This window comes from Pholcus phalangioides, unplaced genomic scaffold, assembly GCF_987345545.1.
Source record: "Pholcus phalangioides strain wild (caught in Gottingen) unplaced genomic scaffold, Ppha-v1.0 ptg000015l_1, whole genome shotgun sequence".
In the NCBI taxonomy this organism is placed as follows: domain Eukaryota; kingdom Metazoa; phylum Arthropoda; class Arachnida; order Araneae; family Pholcidae; genus Pholcus; species Pholcus phalangioides.
In genome coordinates, this window is record NW_028301608.1 from 101,943,992 (window position 1) to 101,968,761 (window position 24,770).

Consider the following 24,770-nt stretch of genomic DNA (forward strand, 5'->3'; position numbering starts at 1 on the left):
ATAGTACCTGATGTGTATTGGGCTGCTTCGATGTTCTTGTTTCAACTGTCGTTTATTAATCGGAAGTTATCGTGTGCAGAGGAGCAAATTTTGGGTGATGTTTCAGATCAAGAGAAGAATGGGCTGTTTGGTGCTGGATTGTTCACATTGGATGTGGTTTTCTTTCCCCTATACACTCTTCGAGTAGTGCTTACTTATCAGTCAAAGTGAGACATATGCCATTAATTATTTGCTGGTGAACCTACTTTACCAAACACCAACTCTGGTCATATCGTTATATAGAAATTACGGCCATTAGTGAGTTGGGATGGATACGAAGGTGCCATCAGTCTGTGGTTACCTCAAGCTTGTTAGAGAAAATATCTTATCTATATTCTTTCACGGGTTTGAACCTGGGACATGGATGAAGAAAACATTTTAAAGAATGACTTGGTGACAACATCAGCAGCTGATGTATGCAGAATGCTTGATATACTGACAAACCTTGTTGTGACGACCCTCCACAATTTAGTGCCAACCTCTCTCTTGAGCACCACACTTTTCCAGGGAACAAATCTTCCATATATGTATAGGGATTACACACGTTAATTCCCGACTCGATATAATGCCAGAAATCTGCGAGACAAATAGTCCCGTTACATCGGGGTTCAACTGTATTTTTTTTATGTTGAAGATGAAGTGCGAAAACTTCTTGAAGCTTGTGCTTCAAGATGATTCAAAAGAGACTGTCAACCCAATGGTTCGGTACATGCATTTTTCTGGGCTGTGGTGGCAGTTGTATTGCATCGAACTATTACATTCATGAACCATTGGGCTACTTAAAAGGATAGAGATACTCTCAAATAATAGGTAAATCGACGTACAGCAGCCTCAAATCTTGAAAAAAATGAAGGAATGGGGGGGGGGGGGGAGGAGGGTGCGTTGATGTAATGGACAAACATCTCGGAAGGCATAGACGTATCTCAAAATTAATAAATGAAAGCAGAAGTTGTCTAGCAATTCTTTGAAAACGCTACGTCGTGTAAGATTATGCTCAAAAAATTACGAGAAATGGGTCGGGCGCACACATTTTTTAATTCAGAATTTCAAATAAGTTAAAAGTTATATGTTTCCTAAAAATAAAGGAGAATGTGGATATTTAAGCAAAGCTCTGTTGTAAATTGAATAGAAGTCAGATCACCTGATGGACATTATTTTACGCCTACATTATAAGGACGGTCTGCTGTTGACCAAGATAAACATTCAATGTTTTAGGAAAAAGTGAGAAAAAAAAGGTTTATCAAGTGTTTCCATCTTATCACGGACATTGGAAATAAATCGCGATTATTGGTAAATATTTTATTTGGATAAATAAAACAAGTACGTGTTTCGAATTGGTGCTATGGAGAAAAGAATTGCTCTAGATATAACGATACTCTAGAAATATCGTCATGCAAGTATAATTTACAGGTAGCACAAGTTTCGGACTTGACCTCTCCCAAAGCACGAATGCTCTATTTACGGCCGTATTCACCGACAGCGTTTAAACTACAATCGCAGGTGAAAAGATTGAAGATGGAGACGGATTGGTTAAATTCAAGATTTTAACCAATCGCGTCGATCGCTAATCCTTTCACCAACGTTATGGAACAACGTTTAAGAAAAAAAAAACCTTGAGATTTTAAAATGAATTTATGAATAGAGGCATGTGTCAAAGAATCCAAAATCTCAAATTTCAAAATAAGATGTAAATCCTTTATAGTTCGGCGTTTAAACGGTTAAAAGAATGTAACGGCCGTATTCACCAACATAATTTAAACTACAATCGCATGTGAAACGATTAAGATCGAAATGGATTGGTTAAATTGAGGATTTTATCCAATCCGCGTCGATCGCTAAACCTTCAACCTGCGATTGCAGTTTAAACTACAGGAACAAAAGCAGAAAAAAAACAGCTAAAATTTTACTAATTAAAACATATATATATTTTTTTAATTTTAAATAACAAAAAAAAAACACCTTGCAACCCCGGATTCCCTATTAACACGGGAGTAATAGCCCAGGTCGATAAGATACTCACGTAAAGTACGCAAAGACGTTTAGAGGTATCGCAAGTTCGAAACCCGGTTCATTCTTGTCAGAAACTTTCCGGACCCAGGGGTACAACAGAAACGGCAATATGACCACACAAAAACATTGCTAGCGTAGGGAGTCCGAACGTGTTAGCACACCAACCTATAAGTGAGTATAAAAAAAAGGCTGCCGTTTGGAATTCGCAATGAATTATTGGCCCCAGTCTAATTAGTCAACTCTTTCAGATATTGATCCTGGTGTGACAAAAATGATCAATCGTATCAGCAGAGAAAACTGCAATTTCATTACGACAAATATGAGAAATATTTAATACGTTAGAAAGGAACTCGTCTTAAAACGAGCTTCGAAATGAATATGGAAACGTTTGTTATTTTTATAGCTTTTTAGATACAAAATATACGGGTTAGAAAGAAAAAGTATAGGCTACACATGGAAATAAATGGACTGACGAGTCATAACGTGACTGAACTAAGATTAAATCTTACACGTATTTTCTTCACTAAACTCTTTAAAGTTCTTTCCTTATATCAGCAGAAATATCCGGAAAAGAAACAAAAATAGGAAAGGGAAAAGATGGAAACTAAAAGATTCAATCGTTACACTCAATTTAACTTCTTGCTGTGACTAATGGGGATTTTATATCTGCATGCCGATGCTAATGACACAAAATATTGCAAAGCTCAAAATAAACTAGGAATAAATAATAAAATAAATATATATTTAAAAGCTATGTTCAGCTGGTTTGAAGAATTTTTTAAAAATATATTAAATTCAAAAACAATTTTTTTACTAGTTCTGATTCAATTCGAAATTTTTTTTTGAAAATTAGATTTCCAGTAAATGCCAATTTCAGGTTATTTTTATGTACAGTATACATATTAGAGTGGATCGAAAAATCAAAATGTGGATAAAAGAATTGGCGTGGGGTGAAAATTTTGTCTTTTAAGCATACTACCATATAAATGCAATTTTTTTTCAACTTCAATTAATTACTTCCGTTTCCCAAAACACTTAAATATTTGTCAAAAATCGATTTTTATGCAAATTTTGAATTTAAAAAAATGAGTTAAATGACCGATTTCACAGGTAAATAGCATAGAAAGATAATGAAAAATTGTTTATTGTTCATTATTAAATGTTAAAATTTAGTAAAAGTTGAAAGCCATGGTAAAAGTTGGAAGGAATGGTGAAAATATTCATACCATACCCAATCAGTTGAAAGATGCATTCGCCTAGTGTCTGAGGCGTCGGAAAATGTGTGTGAAGAATAGACACGGCTTCATATTGTATAGGATAAGATCAAGAAGCCATATCAAACATTTTAATAGGAAAAAGCATTACAACATTTAGAAATATGTAAATCTTCAAATTAATAGAATTGAAAAAGCCATTATATAAGTTCAATTTTTTTATAAGTTTTACGATTTATTGCTTTAATTTTTAAATTTATGCTTCAAGTATTATTATAAAATTATTATTATAAGTTTATCCTTTTATACCTGAATACACTGCAAAATTTATAAATATTTTCACTAATTTACAACTTTTAATACATTTTCACAAAAGTGTGAATTTTTTACTATTTTTGGGGCCCTTGGGCCACCAAAAAATATGAATTGATTTCAATAAATAAATTATGCAAACTAATACACTCAAGATGCAACTTTCCCATCCCACGGCAAAAGTAATTTCGAAATTTTTTTTTCCTATAATTTTCGATCTACCCTAATATGTATACTGATCAATATGGAAAAAGTGGAGAGAAAAATAATTTCAGTGCGTGGAATGTGGAGAAAGAGAAAAATATATTATTTTCAATTCAAATATAAATATCTAAACATTTTGGTCATTATTGCAAATTTTATTATTTAACATTTTAGGCATGAAAATGCCTCAATTAGGTCTAATTTGTTTTCACAAATTCTAATTCATTCTAGATGAGTCATAAGGTTGTTACCGATTGTCACAAATAATAAATAAAAATGATTTTTTATTAATATAAGTGTGGATCAAATGAAAATGGAATGCTTGTTATAATTTGGCTTGTTTTTGTATGGATATGGCGAAACGTTGATTGCAGGTAGAGCGGGAGGGTTAAGGAGGACAACCGTACTGCAGAATGGAATTGCCCTAGGCAGTCGCGCGGAATTACGCGATATGTGCTGGCGGTCGGCCTATTGTATCGTCAAACAGTCAATGCGTTGCTTTTTTCATCTGCGTCTGCAAAATGTTTGTGAATAAAGAGCAGCAACGTGGTGTTATTCGTGCATTAGTAGCAGAAGGAGTTTTGGTTCGTGAAGTGCATCTGCGAATGAAAGCAATATATGGTGAACAGACGCTTTCAGTAATCAGTGTGCAGCACTGGCATAAGCGTTTCCTCACGTGAATGATGAAATGCGACTTGTTCAAAGTCACCTCCTCATCACGGACCGTTTGGTGAAAGACGCCGACCAGAATACCAACCAAACAGACGACGCAAAATAAGTGACATCAGCAAGAACGTGGGAGTGCGTTTCGGTTCCATTCATGCCATCATTCCAGAGAAACTCACTACATGAAGGTGAGTGCGCAGTGGAAACCCTTGAGTCAGTCCTGCACACGAGTCAATGACAGTGTATGTTCATAGTACACAGCCTTCGTTCGCCGATGCATTTCGTGAACTCTAACTTCCTCTGCCACTAAAAACCAATAATACCATGTTGCTCTTCTTTGCTCGCAAACATTCCGCAGACGCATATGAAAAAAACAAAAACAACCGATGACCTGTTGGACGATACTGACGGCTGACCGCCAACATATATCAAGCAATTCCGTGCGACTTCCAAGTCCATTCCACAGTAGGGGAGGGGGGGGGGTTGTCTTCTTTCCACGCCGTTCTACTTTTACTCGAAGTTTCAACACACTAATATAAAGAAATAAATCAAATTATAACAACCGTTCCATTTGATCTAATCTTATATATTTCCATATTATCTTCGAAAAAGAATCAATAATACAAAACGAGTCATAAAAACCTTTCTAGATCTTTTAAGAAAGCTGAGAGAAGATTCAATTTTTAAATCTTCAAATACATTCACCTCATCCGATAAGTATTTTGAATCTCCTGTGACGTAATTCCATGCATTAGTGAATATTTGAAAAAAATGGATCAAAATCCAAAATAAAAAATTGTGAATGAGGAAAAATATCTCACACGTTTCTCTAATGGTAATACATTCGGTAATAATTTAGGAAATTCTTTCCGTTTCCATTTAAATAGGAGATTTGTAGTAATGTTCATTGCAATAGAGAAATTTAAGTGGATTTCTTTTTGGAATGCAATTTAACTAAATTTTATAGTTCCATCTAAGTTAGTATTTTTTTCGGCAACACTTTTTTTTTTCCATAGGTCGCACATTTCCTCGGCTATTGCTAAAAAATTTCGTAGCAGCTGCGCGTTAAGAAAAGTACGTCTTCAAAATCGAAATCCACTGCCTCATATTCGGGATCGAATCAACTCTTATAGTGTTTTTTTCTTTTTTTCATTTTTTTTTCATTTTTTTTTCGCTTACTTACATTTTCTTTTTCTTGTTTTTTTCACTCTCTTCTTTTCAAGACATCGTTTCGCGTCGCTTCGAATATAACCATCCATGACTTCTGCATAAAAATGCGCGGCTTTTTGCCCATTTGAGTTTATTCTCCATTCCGCCTTTTTCTCAGTGCCTCATTTGCTATTCTGGACGGATCGATTGCAAAAGCTGTTACCTTTGAAATATGCGAAGGTGCTTTGAACTGTAGCTTCAATTTTTGCCTCGCAATTTCATTTTATTATTCATTTTTGGCCCCTACATTCTGAATATTCATGCGTGAAATCGGAATATTAAAAAAAATATATATATTATAGCTTAAAATGCTCGTTTTCATGCAGTTATTGAATGTATACTGTCACTAAAACAACTTTTCGTATCACTTTCGTATTCATATAATGATCAATAATCATGATATTGATATGTGGAGAAGTTTGCCCCCCCCCCCGAATTGTTAAAATTTCAGAGTTCTATTCAGAGTTCTATATTTCTGTCAGGAATATTCTAAAATATTATTGAAGGCTAAAATATTCTTGATTTGTTTTAATGACAAATTATAGTTTTCCTTCTTTGATTAGTCATTGGTTTTGGCGCAGGTTGAACTCATTGGTCCTTGCGTCAAAAAAAATCTAAATTTGTAAGATATTTTCCCCTATTGTCTAACGTCATATGCCACTCCTTAAAAGTTTTAAATTTTTTAAATAAATTTAACTTGAAAAACGGGTAAGTTATTTTTGTAAAAATTCGGTAGAATGGGGAAATCCCCGTATACAGATGATACCAATAACAAAGTCGAATTTCCAATCATGTAATAAGAATATTTTTTCATCGTTTCGTATCGATGGAACAACAGATGAACATTCTTTCAAAGTGCTGAGATTTAATTCCATTAATTTGTTTAAAAAAACTCCGTTAGTGTCCATACAACACGTCGTTATGCTTCATCGATGTTATAAGCAAGGTTCATCAACATCATCTATTTCGATTTTTTTACTACGCCAGATACCGTTTCAAATTTTGATGTTTTTTTGTCTGTAATCAGAATGCGAAAATCTACTTTAAGCTTCGGTCACTGTCGAGAAAAATAAGTTTTCGGATCTTGTTGTCTCAAAAGCTTTTAGACGAACTTTCGATTGCATGCAAATTTCGAAGATTGAGTCAATATGGTGCATCAGATACGTAGTAGTATAAAAATGGATAGCTATTGGATTGGCTTTCATTAAAAATAAATAAATAAAATTGCCGAAGTAGTCGCAAATTCTGAAAGCAAAAATAAAGGCTGTAAAAGGCATTACTATTGTTTTGAGCAGGTGGAAATAAAGTGCCTGGCGTATATTGACCCAACGTGTGTCCCAAAAGCCAAAGTCTGGTTGTGGTAGTCAACACAGTACAAGTTTACGCGAAAGGAAAACCCATTGGAAGATTGGCTTCAACACAAAAAAAATGACTCCGTGCAATTACGAAAGATCCTGGAGTAAAAATTTCAACAGATATTGTTAATAGACAGATCAGAGAAGCTTGAATTTCATTCATAGAGGAGAGTTCGGGAATCACCTGTCACGAGAAAGCACCAAAGAGAGGTGGAGAAGATAGACTGAAATGGGCACGAAATCATAAATGTTTTACGGGGTATCATATTTATGCTCGGTATCATATTTAGTGGTGCAAAAAAAATTGAACTCGCATGTTCCGGACGAATGTTTTTAGCAGACAGTAAGGTGGAGCTTCGATAATGGCAGTATTTGCTTCTAATGGGCAGGCCTCCACAACTTTTGGAAATTGGTTGTCGAAACTCTGATGCTTAAAGGAGATACTCGAGAACATTTTGCTATTCATTGGAGAAGATTTAGGAGGACCAAACTTCACATTATAACCTGCCTACTCAAAGATCTGCTGTAACAAAAAAAAACCTCTTTAATCGCGGACGGTTTTATATAGACTGGCCATCGATGATTCCTCACTTGAATCCTATTAGAAATGCATGGAGCATACTTACAATAAATGTGTTTGCAAACAAAAAACAGTGTTCGACTGTTGATGACTTGAAGAGCTCTATCGAGGAAGCATGATACAGTTTTGATATTGAAACCCTCACAAAATTTAAATAGATCCATGGAAGATAGTGTGTTTGAGGTTGTTAGGAAAAAAAGTGAAACGTCTATTAGCTATCAAAAGCCTCGCAATTTTTGTAAATCTGGATTTTCTCTAAACTTTTGAGACAGAAATGTTTTGCATTTTCGAGATACTATAAATATCCTAAATGTTCTTTCGTAGAAATTTTTTTTCCATTAATGTAGAAATTCTTCTTGTAGGCCTATTATTCATGAAAACATAAAATCTGAACGAAGTCATCTAATTTTTCTTGCTGTTTTAAGAAAAGTGCATTGCCTAAACGTTTGAGATTGACTGTATTTACTGAGATTTTTTTTTTATTAACGTATAATCGGCAGAAAAAATACGGTATCTATTTTCATTGGGGTATCTTGCAGAACTGAACGTCCGATTCTCGACGTGTATTGTTTATTGGGAATTTCGCTTAGACAGCAGTATTAGAGTGCTATTTTATGTCTATCTATTCATATATAGTGGATATCCAAGACTGTGATTGCAATTCATAATCAAAATGAGACCATAACAGAAACGTTCCAGTAAACATGCTGGTGGATCATGAGATGGGAATGGAAATAAGTCAGCTCATGAACACACACAAGACAGCACACATCAACATCACAATTTATGAAATTTGCAAAACATAACGTGACATTTGGACAATAACGTGAATTTGAGCTAAGCATAACCGAGATATGGACAGATAACAGTTAGTATCGAGACTATACAGATATTGTCTAAATATGAACACAACGTCGCGATTTAATTTACATGTTACGATGTACATTACACGGAATATGAAGATCTTGGCAATTGAAGGCACAAATGTAGTACGAAGAAGGAGTATCGAGTCCACGTCGAAACATCATCATTCGTCGTCAGTTGTAGGTACACAAATGATTCCTGTTTAATAAGCAAACAGCGCGGCTCTCCTGTGAATAAAATGCATAAAAAATGTTTCAATGTATGTTTAAAACGTATTTATTCATATATTTAATAGAAATATAATTCGGGGGTAATAATGTGTGTGAGCGCGGAAAATATTTTCCTTGATTCTTCATAAAGATTATGATCTCGAAGATGGAATCGCACGTGTTTATTTAAATTTTCGCTTTTGGTATCATGTCTTGGATACGGGAATTTCTTTTTTTTCACTGTGAATGAAAAGGGCAGATTTGGAATTTTTTGATATTCACAGCACGTTTCTTTTTCCTGTTTTTCTACGTGATGCATGATTTTTCAACATGGCAGTTTTCACGCAAAAGACTTATTCTGTATGTATTCAAAGCCGCTTCTGATACTATTCATTCGTTATGATTTCAGTTGCAGACATTTGCCTTGCATATTGATCTTGAGTCTCTTCTTTCATGGACAAATATATAAATTTACTTTCGTTGTTTTCTGTATTTCATCTTGAACTGATACAAAGGTGTATTTCACGGATAAATAATTCAAATAACCATTACGTTGTTTGCAGAACTAATGGCTTGTCCTTTTATCATGAAATTTAATTAATTTCAATTTCAGTTGGATATCATAATATCGCATCCATGAATTTATACTACTGAAAGTTATGGCTGACGATTAGAAAACATGTTATTCACTTTTTATTTTGATTTATCTATCTCCGCATTTAAGAATATTGAAGAATTTATAGATCAGGATAAGAATAGTCTGGGCATAAGAATTTCAAGAACTATGTTAGTGTGCTCGTTACTGTACGCAGAAATATATTTCGTAGAAGGAAAATATATTTCCGTTGGGGGACCAAAGTTATAAAACAATAGACTTGAATATTTTTCCATATACTACTACTTTCAAATGCGTTCAAAATACCGTTTTTCCCCGAAAATAAGACCCAATCTTATATTATTTTTTGCTCCAAAAATGCGGTAGGGCTTATTTGCGGGGTAGGGCTTATGTTCGGAGCATCCTGAAAAACCACGTTGTTTACCTATGACAACTGTATTGTGTAGCCAAAAAAATGAAATATTTCGTTAACGAAGAAGTTAATGAAATATTTCATTAACATTTTTGTTTGATAATAAATTACAAAAAATTCATCATTTTTTTATGGTCCAATACATCTGTCGTGTGTTGCAACGACGTACTAAATGCGTCTGATGGACGATTTTAACTAGGGCTAATTTTCGGTGTAAGGCTTATGTAAGGAGAATCGTGAAAAATAACGCTAGGGCTTATTTTCGGGGTAACACAGTACATGTAAATGTGGATGGCAACTTTTTTTTCCCACATCCTCCAGTGCCTTCATTTCTTAAGCAAATTATTTGCTAGAGGAAAAAGAAAAAGACAATAGGGAGAGATCAGGGGAATAATCCGGTTGTGGAAGCATGGAAATGTTTTTACAGGTGAGCAGACACCAGGAGAAATCTGTGAGACGATGGCAATGGAGCAGCACCATTGCGTTTTCCCGTTTCAGCAGACATTTAAGGACTGATTTTTTTCCCCGAATGAATAATTTGCTCAATTGGGGAAGTGATTCTCAGTTTCCAAAAAAGAAGTGCAGCGACGGAGGCACCGGAGGATGTGACAAAAAACTACACTTGTGCATAAAACCACTAAATGCATAATTACACAGGACAGTTTACTTCGGGGAAAAAAAAAACCACCAAAGAAACAGGTTATATTCGTAATGATTCTTCCGTACTAAAATAACTTTCGGAACTCTTTGAACGTATCAGTATGTAAGTCTAATATTCTTGGGAGATATCGCACGACAAACACGGGTACTCCAGGCATACTTCGATGATCCGCGGCATGTCGGTCAAAGCAGGGGGACGGAATATGGTACATGTTCAAAAAAAGTCAACATTGCAAAACTGATGGTGTTTCTTAATGCTTTTATCTTCTTCACATTTATTTTTATGTATTTCAATTTTTATAATGAAGTACCATGTGCTGCGCGCATCACTTACGGGCGGCATGGATAAAATGGGGGAAAACCACTGAAAAAAAATTAAAGAGAAAAGAAGCGTTTTTTTATATTTTTAAATAAACTTACAAGCTCGATTTGGGAAATACATACTTACCGATAAATCACACCGAAAGTTGTCGAATGAGGACATACGAAACGAATGATTTTGTTTTTAATCAACAACAACATTACTGTTGATTAAAAACAAAATCATTCGGTCATTGACATCTCAATGACCGAAACGAATCATGTATCTGCCGCGATGATTCCAGCTAGTAAAGTTTGCACATAACTATAACATTTATGTTTTATTTGTTGTAATCTAGGAATTTGGATATTGTATGCAGACAACGAAAATACAGCCAGATTCAATCAACCTACACATTTAATCCTGTGATTCTACAAGAAAAAACGTTTTGAGTTTACCGGTAAAGCAACTAAGGTAACTATAAACTATTGAACATATTCCCTGATGCAACGGAATTTGCTATTTATGTGCATACCTAATGCAAATTACCAACTTTTAATTGCATTTTGTGGAAAAGAGCGAATAATTCATCCAACCGCGGCTTAATTTCAAAAATATAAATTCAAGTTCATTTGTGCGCATAGAATAGGACTAAAAAGATAAAACAACATATTTACGGAGGATGTAAACAAAGATGTCTCACCAGACAGGGGAATTCGGACGCATTTCACTGTCTTCAACTTCCTTCCAACCATTTTCTTTCCCAGTGTTTGTTGATAGGCAATACTCTCAACACTTGTAAAAATATTTTCTTCCATTTAAAACTGAGTAAACTGTTGATCGTTTCACGCAAAGTAAAACATCCGAGATAGAGTAGAAATAAATAAAAAAAGACCATGAAAACTCTCTTCTTTCAAGCTCCAGTTCTTCTCTTCGTATAAAAGTTCTTTTTTTTGTTTACACAATTCATATTAAGAGAGTTCTCGGAATCATGATGTTATTCAGGTAAAGGAAAAAAAAAAGAGTTTGTAATCACAGTGGAGTTGTTTCCGTCGTTGTTTCTGGAATGCTGAGACTTTCCTAAGAAATAAGGTTTGTCAATGTTTGCGTGTAATACACCAAAAAAAACAACAACAACAACCATAACTTTTAAATTCATAGAAATGTCAAAGGGGCTTTGGCATGGTGGAAAACTCTGCTTTAATAGAAATATCATTTAAAAAAAAAAACTTTAACCATTGATTTATTTCAAAGTTTTTACACGTGTTCTTGATTTTATGTGCTATTCTATTCTGGTATAAAATTTTACATATTTTAGAGACTTAGTATTTTGTGAATTTTTAAACAAATGCATTTAAAACCGCTTTTGGGCATGATAAAATATCATGACATCGATGTAATTGAATAAAATACTTTTGAAAATAAAGGGAATCATTCATTCAACGGAACGGAAAAAAAGGTTGAGATTTGATCGAATCAATCCTATTTGAAATCATATTTTAAATTTAATTTTTTCTTAAGTTTCAAAATTTTAGATTGAGCCAATGAAATCTCAAGCTTTTGCTTCATTTCATGAATTGAAGTCTCCTTTATTTTGAATCAATTTTCAATTTAATTGCATGGATATCATGATATTTTTACATGCACGCAAACTGATTTTAATGCAGGTTTTTCAAAATTTAAAAAAACTTCAAGTATCCAAGATACGTAAAATTTTTTTACCAGCATTGAATAGCACATAGAGTATGAAAATTTGTAAAAAATTTGAAATAAATCAATGGTTAAATAGAATTTTTAATGAAATTTCCGTTACAGCACAGCTTTTTACCATGTTAAAGGTATCAACTCGGCATAAACAAGAATACATACGCCTAAAATTCAATCAGCACGATACAAATAAATTTTATTTAAATACTCACAAATTTAAAATTTCGGTGTGAAGGTGAAATAACGATAATTGAAATTCAATCTTAAGACCACTACTGGAGCTATTTGGTAGTGGGTTATCGAAATGAAAGTGTTTTCCGCTAGGAGAACTTGAGAAAGGCGTTCTAAATTTCAAATGACACCGCAGCCAGGCAAACAACACTCCAGCTGATGTAATCACGATTTGGTAAAAATAGTAGCAAGACTCTCTAATAGGTTGCATCACCGGACAAATCTTTATACACATGTAAATATTGTACCACTCCGTTTACCTTTATTAAGGTGTCTAGGATTTTTGGGGTTCCTTGAGGCACAGTTGCAGAACTTACAACAGTGGGTTATGATCGGAAGAACCCGCAAACCCGCATCTAAGAAACCCCTGCGTCGACGGAAATATGTGTGTAATGTTAAATACATATGGACATTATGCCTGGAATTATGTGGAAAAATAAGAATACTAAAGCTAGGAAAGCGGTTGCTGAATTGAAAATGCATCGCTCATAAAACTTATCAGCACCAAAAACAGTAAAAATCACCAAAGCCAAGGGTATTTATAGACGAGCTGCAATTTTAAAACCACTCATAACTACTACTACTTTTTTAACTGTACATGCACATTGTACACATTTCGCTGCCGAATTTCCAACGAATTTGTAAATGCCGGAACGTGGGTTTTGAGTGTATGTTTGGCCCCCTAACGTATTCATGTTGGCAGAGTTGTGCGTGTTTCGTGTTTCCGCTGGTGCAGTTATCTATCTTTCTTATCTTGAAGTGAAGATAAGTGATTGAATTTTCATACTGATAATTTCATCATTATAAAAGTTATACCAAGAGGCAGGTATATAAGTTTGTCTATCCCATGTATATGTTTATGTTATGATAAATGTGTCGATGCATAATATCCAGTAATTATGTATAATCGCTTATTATTTTTGTATGTTTGATTAATTTCATAAATTAATCACTTTTCTGGTGATTATGCATAATACCCGAGAATCCTGTCGTTGGTAAACATGATAAATTTTACTATATGATATGCTATACTTGATAATACATACATGTATTGCATCATCACATCGGGGACGTTCGTAAAGTTTGTTATCGGGTCCGAATATATTCACCACACACACTAGACTCGTTTGGACTTTTTTCATATTTATGAAAGTCAGCAATGACGATAGGGTATCTGTGCATAATCACAAATGAAGGCGATAAATTCCAAGTATTTATCAAATTTACCAACGACATTTGGTTATTACGCATAATAGCCGGCAAATTCATAAATTTCTCAAACTCACCAAGATGGCTGGTAAGTATGCATAATTATCGTATTATAACATTCACCGTGACATACATATTGTATGAAATAAAAGTAATGAACATCTATCATCATTTTAATGTTAGTGCCAAATAAACTAATTCCAAGAACCCTGCTAGACCATATAACACAATAATGTCTCGGACCAAAATGACGCATAAAATCATATTGCTGCTGATTCTTTTTTTCCTCATGCACTTTCCATGGAACTGTAATTTTGTTTTTTTTAAAAACCATTGTTTTGGGTCATTCATGTTATTCATGGAACTCATCTAGTATAACAGAAAACCCAACAAATATCGACTTTAAGTGAGTGTATATATGGCCAAGTAGAACAATGATATCACGGTCCAGAAGCAGTGTTCTGTTCACGGAAGAACAATTCTCTAGAGACTCCTATATATAAAAACAAGTGGATGATGAAGAAAAAAAACCGAAACAAATCAACAACAAAAAATGTACCACACACAACAATAACAGCGGCGTGTTTCTTTCACATTTTTTACCCTGGCAGTAGAGCGAGTGGAATTCCGTAGAAGATGATATTCTAGTCTATATCTTATAGCGAAAGTTGTGTGTGTATGTGTGTGTGTAGGGTTAAAAAAAAAGCAAAATGAATAACGAAATAAACTAGCAGTAAACGTGGGAATAACGAAAAAATAACAGCACACACACAAAAAAAAATGGCTTACTTTACTTCTGTGTGGCGATCTGTGTAAAAAAGAGAAGTTATGGGTATCTTCCGCTCTAGAAGAATATTCCTTCCTCTGTACAGCTTTGGTACATGGCGCCATTCCAAGGCGCTTTTGAAAATCGAGTTCCGCGTAGTCCGTCGGGGAATCTATAGCTACGACTGATCTCTCAGATGAAGGCACGACATGGCGGAAATTCTCTTGGCATCGCAATTCGGAATCCCTCTCTTCCGCTTGTTCATCCTATATTATTGGGCAAAGAGGAAGGGGGAGGGGGGGGTGTTCTCGAAAATAAAAACCCCATGACAGGAAAACAATGGTATAAAAACGTACATATAAATAAATGGATAAAGACAGAAAAACATCTAGATGTCTAGTAAATCGCATGGACGACAAGAGAATTCATAACTTTTTTTTTTTTTTTTTGGAATATGAATATACGTAGGTCGACTTCCCCAAGTAATTCCTACAATTTATATTTGTCCACCTACGATGTCATAGGTGGATTTTAGTAGTATGGTATTGGGCTTTGGACATTTCCATTGAAATAAGTAGTCTCTATGTCCGGGTGTACGAAACATGCCGATACGTACGAAATATGAAAGATTGGATACGAAGCGGAGATGGATAAAGTTCGCAAAGAATACTCACATGGTTCCGTGGCAATCGGACCTCCAATCTCTCGCAGTCCGGACTAGTGCTCTACCCTTAAGCTACAGAAGACCGACGTTTTCTTTCCTTTGAGTGTATATGGCCTACGCATGGACAGTCTTTTGACTAAGCTAGTAGTTCTTCAACAACAATATCCCCCAGATGGCGACATAAGAGCCCCGTTACAAACGATAGATCCGGTTTCTTTCACTCCGCAATAGGGAAAAACGCAAAGTATTGTGGGAAAGGGGGTATGTATAGCAAGAATTATCATAGAAGAGGGTGTGTAATTATTTCCTCGCCTTTCTTTACTCCTCTTTTCCGACGATTCGAAAAAAAGTCGTCAACAAGAGGGTACTAGATGTAAACGGGACTATAAAGAGAGACATGTGCCGTTTCTCTCAATCGGCATCGAGGGAGTACACATATACGCTCTAAGTGAAGAAAATGTTAGTCGTCCGTAGCTTAATTGTAGAACAGTCGCCCGGAATGAGTGAGGTTGTTGGTTCGACTCCCCGCATAGGCATGTAAGGTTTCTTTCTGATCTCAATCCTTGGAATTCAGTCTTCCGCACATTGTATGGACAGCGAGCAGTGACATCGCTTCCCTCTACGTTGGAATGTGCCGTGAGTAACAATTGCATGGGGTGATGAATTTATTCGTGGACGATGCGGTGCGGTGCGGTGCGGTGCGGTGAATGCATCAAAGCGACTCTCACGTTAAGCTCCTCTGTACTCCTGCATGCGCTCACCCTCTCAACGTAGTTTGTGACACCCACCATGCTCCATTCCAAATTTTGTTCCTCTTAATGCCTACTAACAACCCTCTGACTTCGTCGGTTCATTAACAAAACACCTTCTATATTTTCAAGAAATGAGAGTTGAATATAGCGCTTTTCTGTGTCGAAAACTTCATCGTCAAACGTTACTTCAATACCGAATCTTTCAATGTTATCATCATCACTCTATATAAATAATAAGGGATTAATACTATCGTGTGAGCCCGATTTTTTTAAAATTTACTTTAGTATCAGCATAATAATGTAATATAGGATTTTCCTGCCACTGGGGGCCCCCAGGGCAGAGGATGGGGGATGAGTGCATTGCTTTTTTAATGGCTTTTTGTTATACTATATTTTGGTTTTGTTTTTTAACTTAAATTCAAATTCGTCAATTTCAATAAGTTCGAAGATCCATAATTTAAAATTTTTTTGCGATGCAAAATATTCTTTTTTATATTTAAATTTATTTCCTTTGCCATATCTGAAGTCACAGTTTAAATTTTTAAAATGATTTGATGAGTTTTGTACTAATATTTTTAAATATGTTTGATTGCTTAGTAAGAGATTAAAGTAAATTGCGGTTCACTTTAAGCGTAATGCCTTTTCAAATATTTCAATGTCTAGTTATATTTTGAGTATTCATATGCCATTGATCCGGCATCACGAAAATTGAAAAAGAGCGTATCTCGTCACATTATAAATACTCGAAATCATTCCATAAATACCTGTATCTGATGATCAGCGAGTACCGAATGTGCGAAGTCATACGAATATTCTAAAGCTCCTTTTGATAAACTGAATGCCTCGACATTCTTTATGAGTATGCCGTCGTCCCCTTTCGCTGTAGAATGAGAAGAAAACATGATTACAAGTAACTTTTATATTTGCACTTCGATACTTTAGGACGGTTATAATAGTAAATACATCCGAAAAATCACTCAGAAAAGCGTAAGAGAAGTTCACGGTACTTGAGTAAAACTCGCCTGGATCACTCGTGTTGGGTATCACATCCGGACTCTCAATTGCGGAGTCAGTGATATCATCTAAATCTTTCTTCAAAGGAATATCGTATCTGCAATTTTTATAAATACATATGGGATCAGTAAAAATAAGATAATACACCGACTTTCAATCACAGTATCCCTATTCGGAGCTCCATAGGGAGGAAAACAGTGGGCACAGCAGCAGGAAAAATCTCAAATGGATTGCGTGGATTTAACATACTCAAATGAAATACAGTTCAAAGCATAGGGAAAGTGGATTTGTTAGTAAAAGAATCACATTCAAATATGACCAAACGTGCAAATTATGAAAGTATGTATGCACATCAGCTGCGTAAAAAAAAATATTTGTGTAAAGTGATGAAAGTTCTGTATATTAGGTTAATGGTTCAGTAATGCTATTCGACGATCGTGATGATTCTGTGTGTTTATGAAAAACTATACAGATTTGTCAGTGAAATAGAGAAATTCCGTTCGTGTCTGTTAGACCTGTTTTTAACACCCTTATCAAGTATAATTTCAAACTGATGACTTTGCAAAGAAGACTTTCCATATTTGCCCAATTGACAATGGTGTGCGCAAGTTCTGCGCACGGGGATAAGGACAGATAAACAATTCCTCCCGAACAAATTTGAGTAACTAACCTCAAAAAGCAATTCGAATTGCATACCGCACTAGAACTTATCTGAAACAGCATATAAAATATATTTCGTTGTAAAATGATATTTTTTTTTTACATAAAAAACATGTTTAATGTAAAACTGTCGTTAAAGAGTGGGGGGGACAAGGTCTTCCCGCGCACTTCTCTGCGTAAGCTTAAAAATCCTAAATCCTAAATATGTCATAGTGGCCTGTGGGTATCGACTGAAATTGGCAAACAGTGCCTACCCCTGAGTCATTTCTTAGCCATCCTGGACTAGTAGTGCGATTTTCGCCATGGTTGTATTAAAAATCCGTGTTCCTCCCGAATTTACTCTAATTAATAATTTTTTTACTGAAAACTAACCGATACACCCATATATATACAGGGTGCTCTTAAATAACAATTCGGCCTTTATTTCACCACCCTTTTGTCGTACAGGTAAAGTTTTATAATTTTAAAAATGCTCAAAATGTGTTCCGAAATTATTCTGTGCCAGTTTCGAGAGTAAAAATACAGTGTGTCATAAAAGAAAATATCTAAATTTTTATATGTCCCCTCCTGTCATTTAACTTCCGATTAGGGGGTTGTTGTCCTTTCTTTTCTGAGGCCAACAAAAAACGTTCGTGTTTCTGAGTGCAACATTCGCTGAAATATTTGAATTCGTAGATCAGAGAAAAATTGGGAGAGAACAGCATAAATGAAGGAAAGGAGCCTGTCCGTAAGTTTATGCTGTTCTTTCCCATCTGATTTTTGAATTTAGATATATCCGCAAATATTGCACTTATGAACATGAAATTTTTTCTTGGCTTCAGGAGAGATAGGTCAGCAACTTCCTAATCGAAAAATACAGGATGGGAGACAGAACAAATTTTTAGATTTTCTATTTTACATTTTTAGATTTATTTAGATACTCTGATTTTTTTTTATTTTGCGAGAATTAACTGTTATTATTTTACTGTTTTTAATCTCTCGAAACCGGTTCAGATTGATTACTGAATGCATTTTAAGCATTTTTTAGAACCATATCTCTACGACGAATGGTGAGCAATGAAGACCAAATTAAGTCTTACAGGACACCGTGTATGATAAACTTCACCCCATACTAATTTCACGCGAAAAAAAAATTTGTAACCTGAAATTACAGATTTTCATTTAACGCTCCAGTTTTTTATAATCAAAGATATTCCAATTTTCTGATGGCTGCAAAACTAAAAGTTACAATCATTGCATTACTTTTGAAAGGAAATTATAGATATCTATCTATATATTTGGATAATATCGACATCTAGAGTGAATTCCGATTTCCTTCTACATGTATCCAGAAACGATCTATATTATTTCACAAAATAATATTTTTACTTTTTGAATTCTTGAAATGTAATTTGCTAAAGTATCTCAAACAGAATTATGAAAAGAGTCACTTACTTTAATGCTTCATCTTCGATCGGGGGCCCTGGAATAACCCAAAAGAAAAATGAATATGAATATATGAAGGCAACAAGCAATGATATCCTACATTAAACTTTATGATTCAAAACATTATTACTACTATTTTTTCCCTTCATCTTCCATAATGGGTAGTAATAAATGTTGGTGTCATAACACGAAGATTCTTAAGAAAACTAAGCGAAAAAAATGCAGTTTTCTAAAGAACTTCGATGTCCCCTTCAGCTATCGATTAACCATTGACTCGAAAGGCATTCGTCCATTTTCTAATATATATATATACTCTTATGTATTATGTAAGCATGTATATGCACCAACGGGAGATAGGAATTCCAAAAACTAAAAAAAAACGGGAAAGTTCCCCAGTGGGCATTCATAGAATAACATTTCCACCGAGTCATTATTTTACATAAAAGGCTCATGCACATGTTCAAGGGAAAAGAATTTGAATTTATTTTTATCTTATACGTTTCTTGTTTTGTACGTTTAGTGAGTTTTACGATCACATTACCAGAAGAGCTTTCCTTTTTCCTTTGCAAAGATAGAAGTAGACTGCTTTCAATGATGAAGTTGCTAGTTATGCAAAATACGTGAATTTTGATAGCCTTGACTGAATTCTTTTGTTGCTATCAAATATCAATGTACATAAGAAATTGCGTCTTCAACAAACTTTTTATAGCATTTCTTTCCATTCACAAACACACAAGGGTTTTGTGTTATTCTATTGAAAAATTCGAATCTAAATGACATTTCCATAAAATTGAATGGGCGAGAATGTACGTAATAGATAATCTTTCTCGCGCCAAAATACATATTGCATTGTTCTATAAAGCAAATTTGAAAAATACATGTGTAATGAACGATGAGTGAAACTTCTTATGTTTTTTAACACATGAAGAAATTTTCAAATTTATTGAAATATAAAATTCATTTTTTTCCATCAATAATATTTCTCAGGATGTGATTCTCTATGTGATGTAAATATTTATATGTATCAAAATGGAACATTTCTACCTAACTGCAATATTTTATTAATCTGATTTACCACTGATTATAATGTAAGACAATCGTGCCCAAAATTTCGAGATTTATCTCTTTTAAAATAATTTTGATAGTTTTTTCCCCATATTGGCTCTGTCCATCAGCTGACAATGTTAATTTTTGTTTGGTAGCACACGCTTAATGTGATCACAACAAGACTCGGAGAGTTTCTGATAAAAATAATCTATTGATAAATATACTCGAAAGAAGTCCCGTTTGTAAGCACGATTATATGTGCTGCTTTGTTGAACGGGATGTACTAAACTGAGACAACTCCATCTGTCTTCTCTACACAAATGTGTGAAAATGTTGGATTCTGCACTTTGTTTCCAGTGGTTCTAAAAAAGCATCTCCCCCGCTTTAAGCTAAAATCTTTTTTTTGTCAATAAAAGAGTTATCTGATCTATATAGCCTTACAGGTCGATAACGATAACTTTTGAGAAAAATGAGTCTTGCTCAACCTTTGCTTCAGAATAGGCAAAAAAGAAACTTTTGACAAATATGATATAAAACGAAATATCAGATAATTATAAACATTTTTTTTCCTATACTAATATATTGGTCCCATCTGTACTTGGCAAAAGTGATAAAAATACTCTCAGGATAACATTATCCATTAACCTAATAAGTCGCCGACTTATAGCGATGGAGATGATGACATAAACTGAATAATATCACTTCAATAGGGAACAATTGTTAACAAGAAATTTAATCACAGTAAAAAATAGCACCAACCTTTTCTTCTATGCCTGTCACGTCTCTTGACGATGATACATACTGCTAAGGCAATAATTAAACCGACCACAAAAGTACTGACGAAAATAGCTAGAAGAGGGTTTAACGGAAAACCAAAGCCTCCTGTATTGTCTGAGAAACAAAAAGAATATGTTAGGAATTACCTTTGAATGCAATGTTAATGGGAAAGAAAGAAGCCTAAAGTTTTAAATACCTCGAGTGGAAGAAGGCTGAAGATTCGTATCTTACTCACGCATATCGATTCTGTATTTTTACCTGGTACATAGAATTTTTGTTCAATTCTCATTTGTAAAAATGACCCGTGGGCGTTGAAGAAAATTTCCATTATTTGCCCTCTTCATTTGTTAAATAATCATTGAAGTAATGACATCTTGAGCGATATCCCTTCTGGCATATATTTATGTTAGCATTCTTTTGAATGAAAATGCTGTACAGAGATGTCATATTTTTTCTAAAAATATAATTTAAACTTATACAAAAATGTTAGCCGGACGTTTTCGGAATAATACGTATCGATGTTATGTTTCGATCGCACACATATTCATAGAAATTATTACTTGAAAAATGTTGAAGATGTGTTATCTCAGTTTCCTACCATATTTGGATGAGTCCCACACATCGATCGTTAATCTAAAAATTAACACTAAAATAATTTAGAAACTCTAATTTAATTATTCTAATTGGAGGATGTGAAAATGATCAGGGTCAGCATCGGTCGTTTTAAAACATGAATAATCAAAAGGATTAAAGTGCTTTTAGCAACCGTAGTGGTTGCTCTTCGTAGTGGAGAACATGTTATTCTTATTGGCCAGTATTTCTTTGGCCCAAACCCTCTGGGTGACCAGCTTATATCCCCTATGGGGACAGAGCGGGGACCATGGTCGGTTTCGGGTCAGTATTTCTTATCCTGCCATGAATTAATCAAGAAATAAATAAAATGCCTCTGAGATGATGTCTTTTTGAAAAGAGCAAAACAATATTCAGGCAGTCGAATATCAGATGTCTATTATATAACGGCGACATTGCAAATTTGTTTTTATTTTAAACGTCCTTTATTTAATAAAAACGACTCATTTTACCATTATGTCATTCATTTTTAGATCTAAGGTTTCAAAATAACATGTGTTTAATTTTTTGAAATAGAATATTTACAACTTCAATAAGCAAAATTCCGAACACACAAGTATATAAATAGTAACGAAAATATTTCAGCGATATAAAACTATTTCTTATATTTTTTATTGTATTTTATTTCCTCGAGTTGTCTTGTTAACTGACGTCTCGAAGATAAAAAATAAATAGAAATCCTGTTTCTTTCGTAACAGGAATGTTGCCAAAGAACTCGTGGTTTTCCGGAAGTTTCCACCCGATGATGTTCGAGATATACACACATAAGCGATATTTTTGGCAAGAAATAAGAAAAAAAAAATGTTAAAGAAAAATGTATAGAAAAAATCGGACAACTCCAAATGCGTTATTTGAAAGAATAGAAGAAAATTGAATTTCCACCTTGGTCTTGTGTAGTTGTCCGTCTCTCCGGTGGGTTGGACGTACTGGCCATCAATGCCACAGAACTGCTTTTTCCTTTGCTGTTCGAGGCGTACAAGACTAGGATGAAAGAGGATGAGTGAGGAAGGTTTTGCACACGGAATGTTGGTGATACATTGGATGAGATGTTCAGGTGCAAGTGCTCTTCGGCGGAGTTATAAACTTCCAGATGAAACGTTTGGTGCATGCCTCCATCGTATGCGGGTTCGCATTCAACGAACAGCGATGACGAAGTTTGATTCGACACGGAACATCCTTTAACTGATTCCGGCGGCCCTACGCAAATTATTAATACAAGATTTCAATTTAAGAAATAAAATAAAATATATATATGCGGAGACAAACAATGAGTATTACGACGGATTGGTATCTTTGATTTTTGTTTTCAAGAACCTTGAAACTATCATTATAATAAGTAATCATACCAAGCTATGATTTTTTTCCTGTAAACCAAGGCTGTTTAATCGTTAGGAAGAGAGAGGCTAACTTCATTAGTTTGAAAACCAGTCACGCTTACGTAATTAAGTGGTCAGGAACAGCGCCGCAGATACCTCAAGTGATCCAGAACTCAAGTCATTTGAGTGATCTGTAAGTGTGCCACGAGTAAGTTAATTAAGTGATCTGGAACAGCGTAGCAGGTCACTCAAGTGATGGGGAGCAGCACCGCAGATCATTTAAGTGTTCTGTAAATGTGCCGAGGGCCACTTCGATGACCTGCAACTGTGCCGTGGGTAACTGAAGTGATGCGGAAGTGCATTGGGGCCTCTTAAGTGATCTGTACATATGCAGCAGGTCACTTAAGCAATATGTAAATGTGCCGCGTGGGCCGCTTGAAAGATCTCTGTAAATGCACCACTCCCGCTTGGGAGATATACAAATCTGTTATGGTTACTGTGAACTGCGCTGTACGTATACTGTGGGTCATTGAAGTGATCTGAGAATGTACTGCGGGCCACTTGAGTTGTGTGGAACTGTACCGCGGACGACTTGTGTGATCTGTGAATGTGATACTGGCCTGTTAAGTGATACAAAATGTGTCACTTATTTAATTTTAACAAAATTATGCTTGAAGGCGGTGGGGACACATTTGGCCAGCGGGCCATGGGTTGAACATGTATGCCTGAAACGATCACGAGAATATAAAATGTGTAAGAAAAAAGTAAAAACGTTCGCTAATGAATAAATTTCCAAGTAATATCCATATTTAGGCGATTGAAATTCTAATACATTTTCTTGAAAACGCAGACATTAAAAAGTAGGAAAATTACATGCATTTTATACATTATTTATGTATTGAAAAACAATTTGGATAGAAAAATGTGTTTTTCATATTTCTTCATTTTATCATTAAATTAAATTTTATTAAACCTTTGTACCAACTGTATATCAAGGTTTAAGCTTGTAATTACAGTTTTGCGTTTAGAATTATGTAATAAAATTTCTTTGAAAAATAATTTTAACAAACAAATTATTATTTATTATTTTTTCAAGCCTTAGATTGAATATATTGCTTTCATGAAAGAAAAAGGCAAACTCAAAACTAATTAAAAGAATAGTTTTATAAATTTTTTTCCTTATTCTTTAAACCATTCTTAAATTAGTTGATACATTTAGCCATCCTTTGTGTTTAAGAATTTTCTTAAATGCCTTAAGATCAGTTATTGATCGGAAAAAAAGGAATTGTTACACAGAACAGCTTGCTCTTTAATTACTCTGTTCAATTAAGGGTAAATTAAGGAAAAAAAAATCAGGAAAAATAGAATGAAAGATAAAAGAAGTTATTCTGAATAAAAGTATTCTGATATAAGTCGACTTTTATATTATCTATTGTTCTCTTTTATTTCCTTGATATATTGCTTTTTTTTCATGATTGAAACTAATTGTTTCTAGATTAACTTTGACGAATAAGAATGCATTCCTCGCTTTTAACGAAAGTATAATATATAGGCCCAAAAAATAAATTGTTTTTATCTGTTTAAGTGGAATGCGTTCTTTTTAGGTACGAAAAATTTACCAAAAATGCTTATAACAATTTTTTTCCCTGTCGAATAACCACTCGTTCATTAATTACAGCTTTTCTGTTCAGAGTTATAAATATTCATCAAATTACTGAAATGAAAATTGCTTTAATTATAAAGACAAAGATTTACGCTTTAATGTAAATCGGCTTTTATGACAAAATAATAATGAACCAAGAATATATTTATAATAATTGGCAATGAAAGTTGAAGGATGAAGTTTCGCATGTTCTCTTGTGATATTTCACTTCACTAATATCATAATTTCTTTTGTGGTCATCGTATAAAGAACAAAAGA

General features: G+C 34.3%; 1 protein-coding gene across 2 annotated transcripts in view; it reads right to left on the minus strand.

The window, feature by feature from the left end:
- Positions 1-8,360: 8,360 nt before the first annotated feature.
- Positions 8,361-24,770, minus strand: part of LOC149077215 (neural cell adhesion molecule 2-like) — a 123,466-nt gene continuing 107,056 nt past the window's right edge. Inside the window, exons 8-15 of one of the 2 annotated variants that reach the window (XR_016194154.1) lie at positions 22,416-22,730; positions 20,886-21,017; positions 19,089-19,116; positions 16,988-17,091; positions 16,745-16,860; positions 14,588-14,830; positions 11,355-11,731; positions 8,361-8,680 (exon numbers count right to left, since the gene is read on the minus strand). Coding sequence is in view for 1 of the 2 variants with exons in the window: in XM_089244958.1 (XP_089101084.1) it covers positions 11,684-11,731; positions 14,588-14,830; positions 16,745-16,860; positions 17,003-17,091; positions 19,089-19,116; positions 20,886-21,017; positions 22,416-22,730 (971 nt within the window). In the remaining variant the exon portion in view is untranslated. Of the gene's footprint in view, positions 8,681-11,354; positions 11,732-14,587; positions 14,831-16,744; positions 16,861-16,987; positions 17,092-19,088; positions 19,117-20,885; positions 21,018-22,415; positions 22,731-24,770 lie in introns of those variants that run through there. The other variant, XM_089244958.1, reaches the window with a different exon arrangement.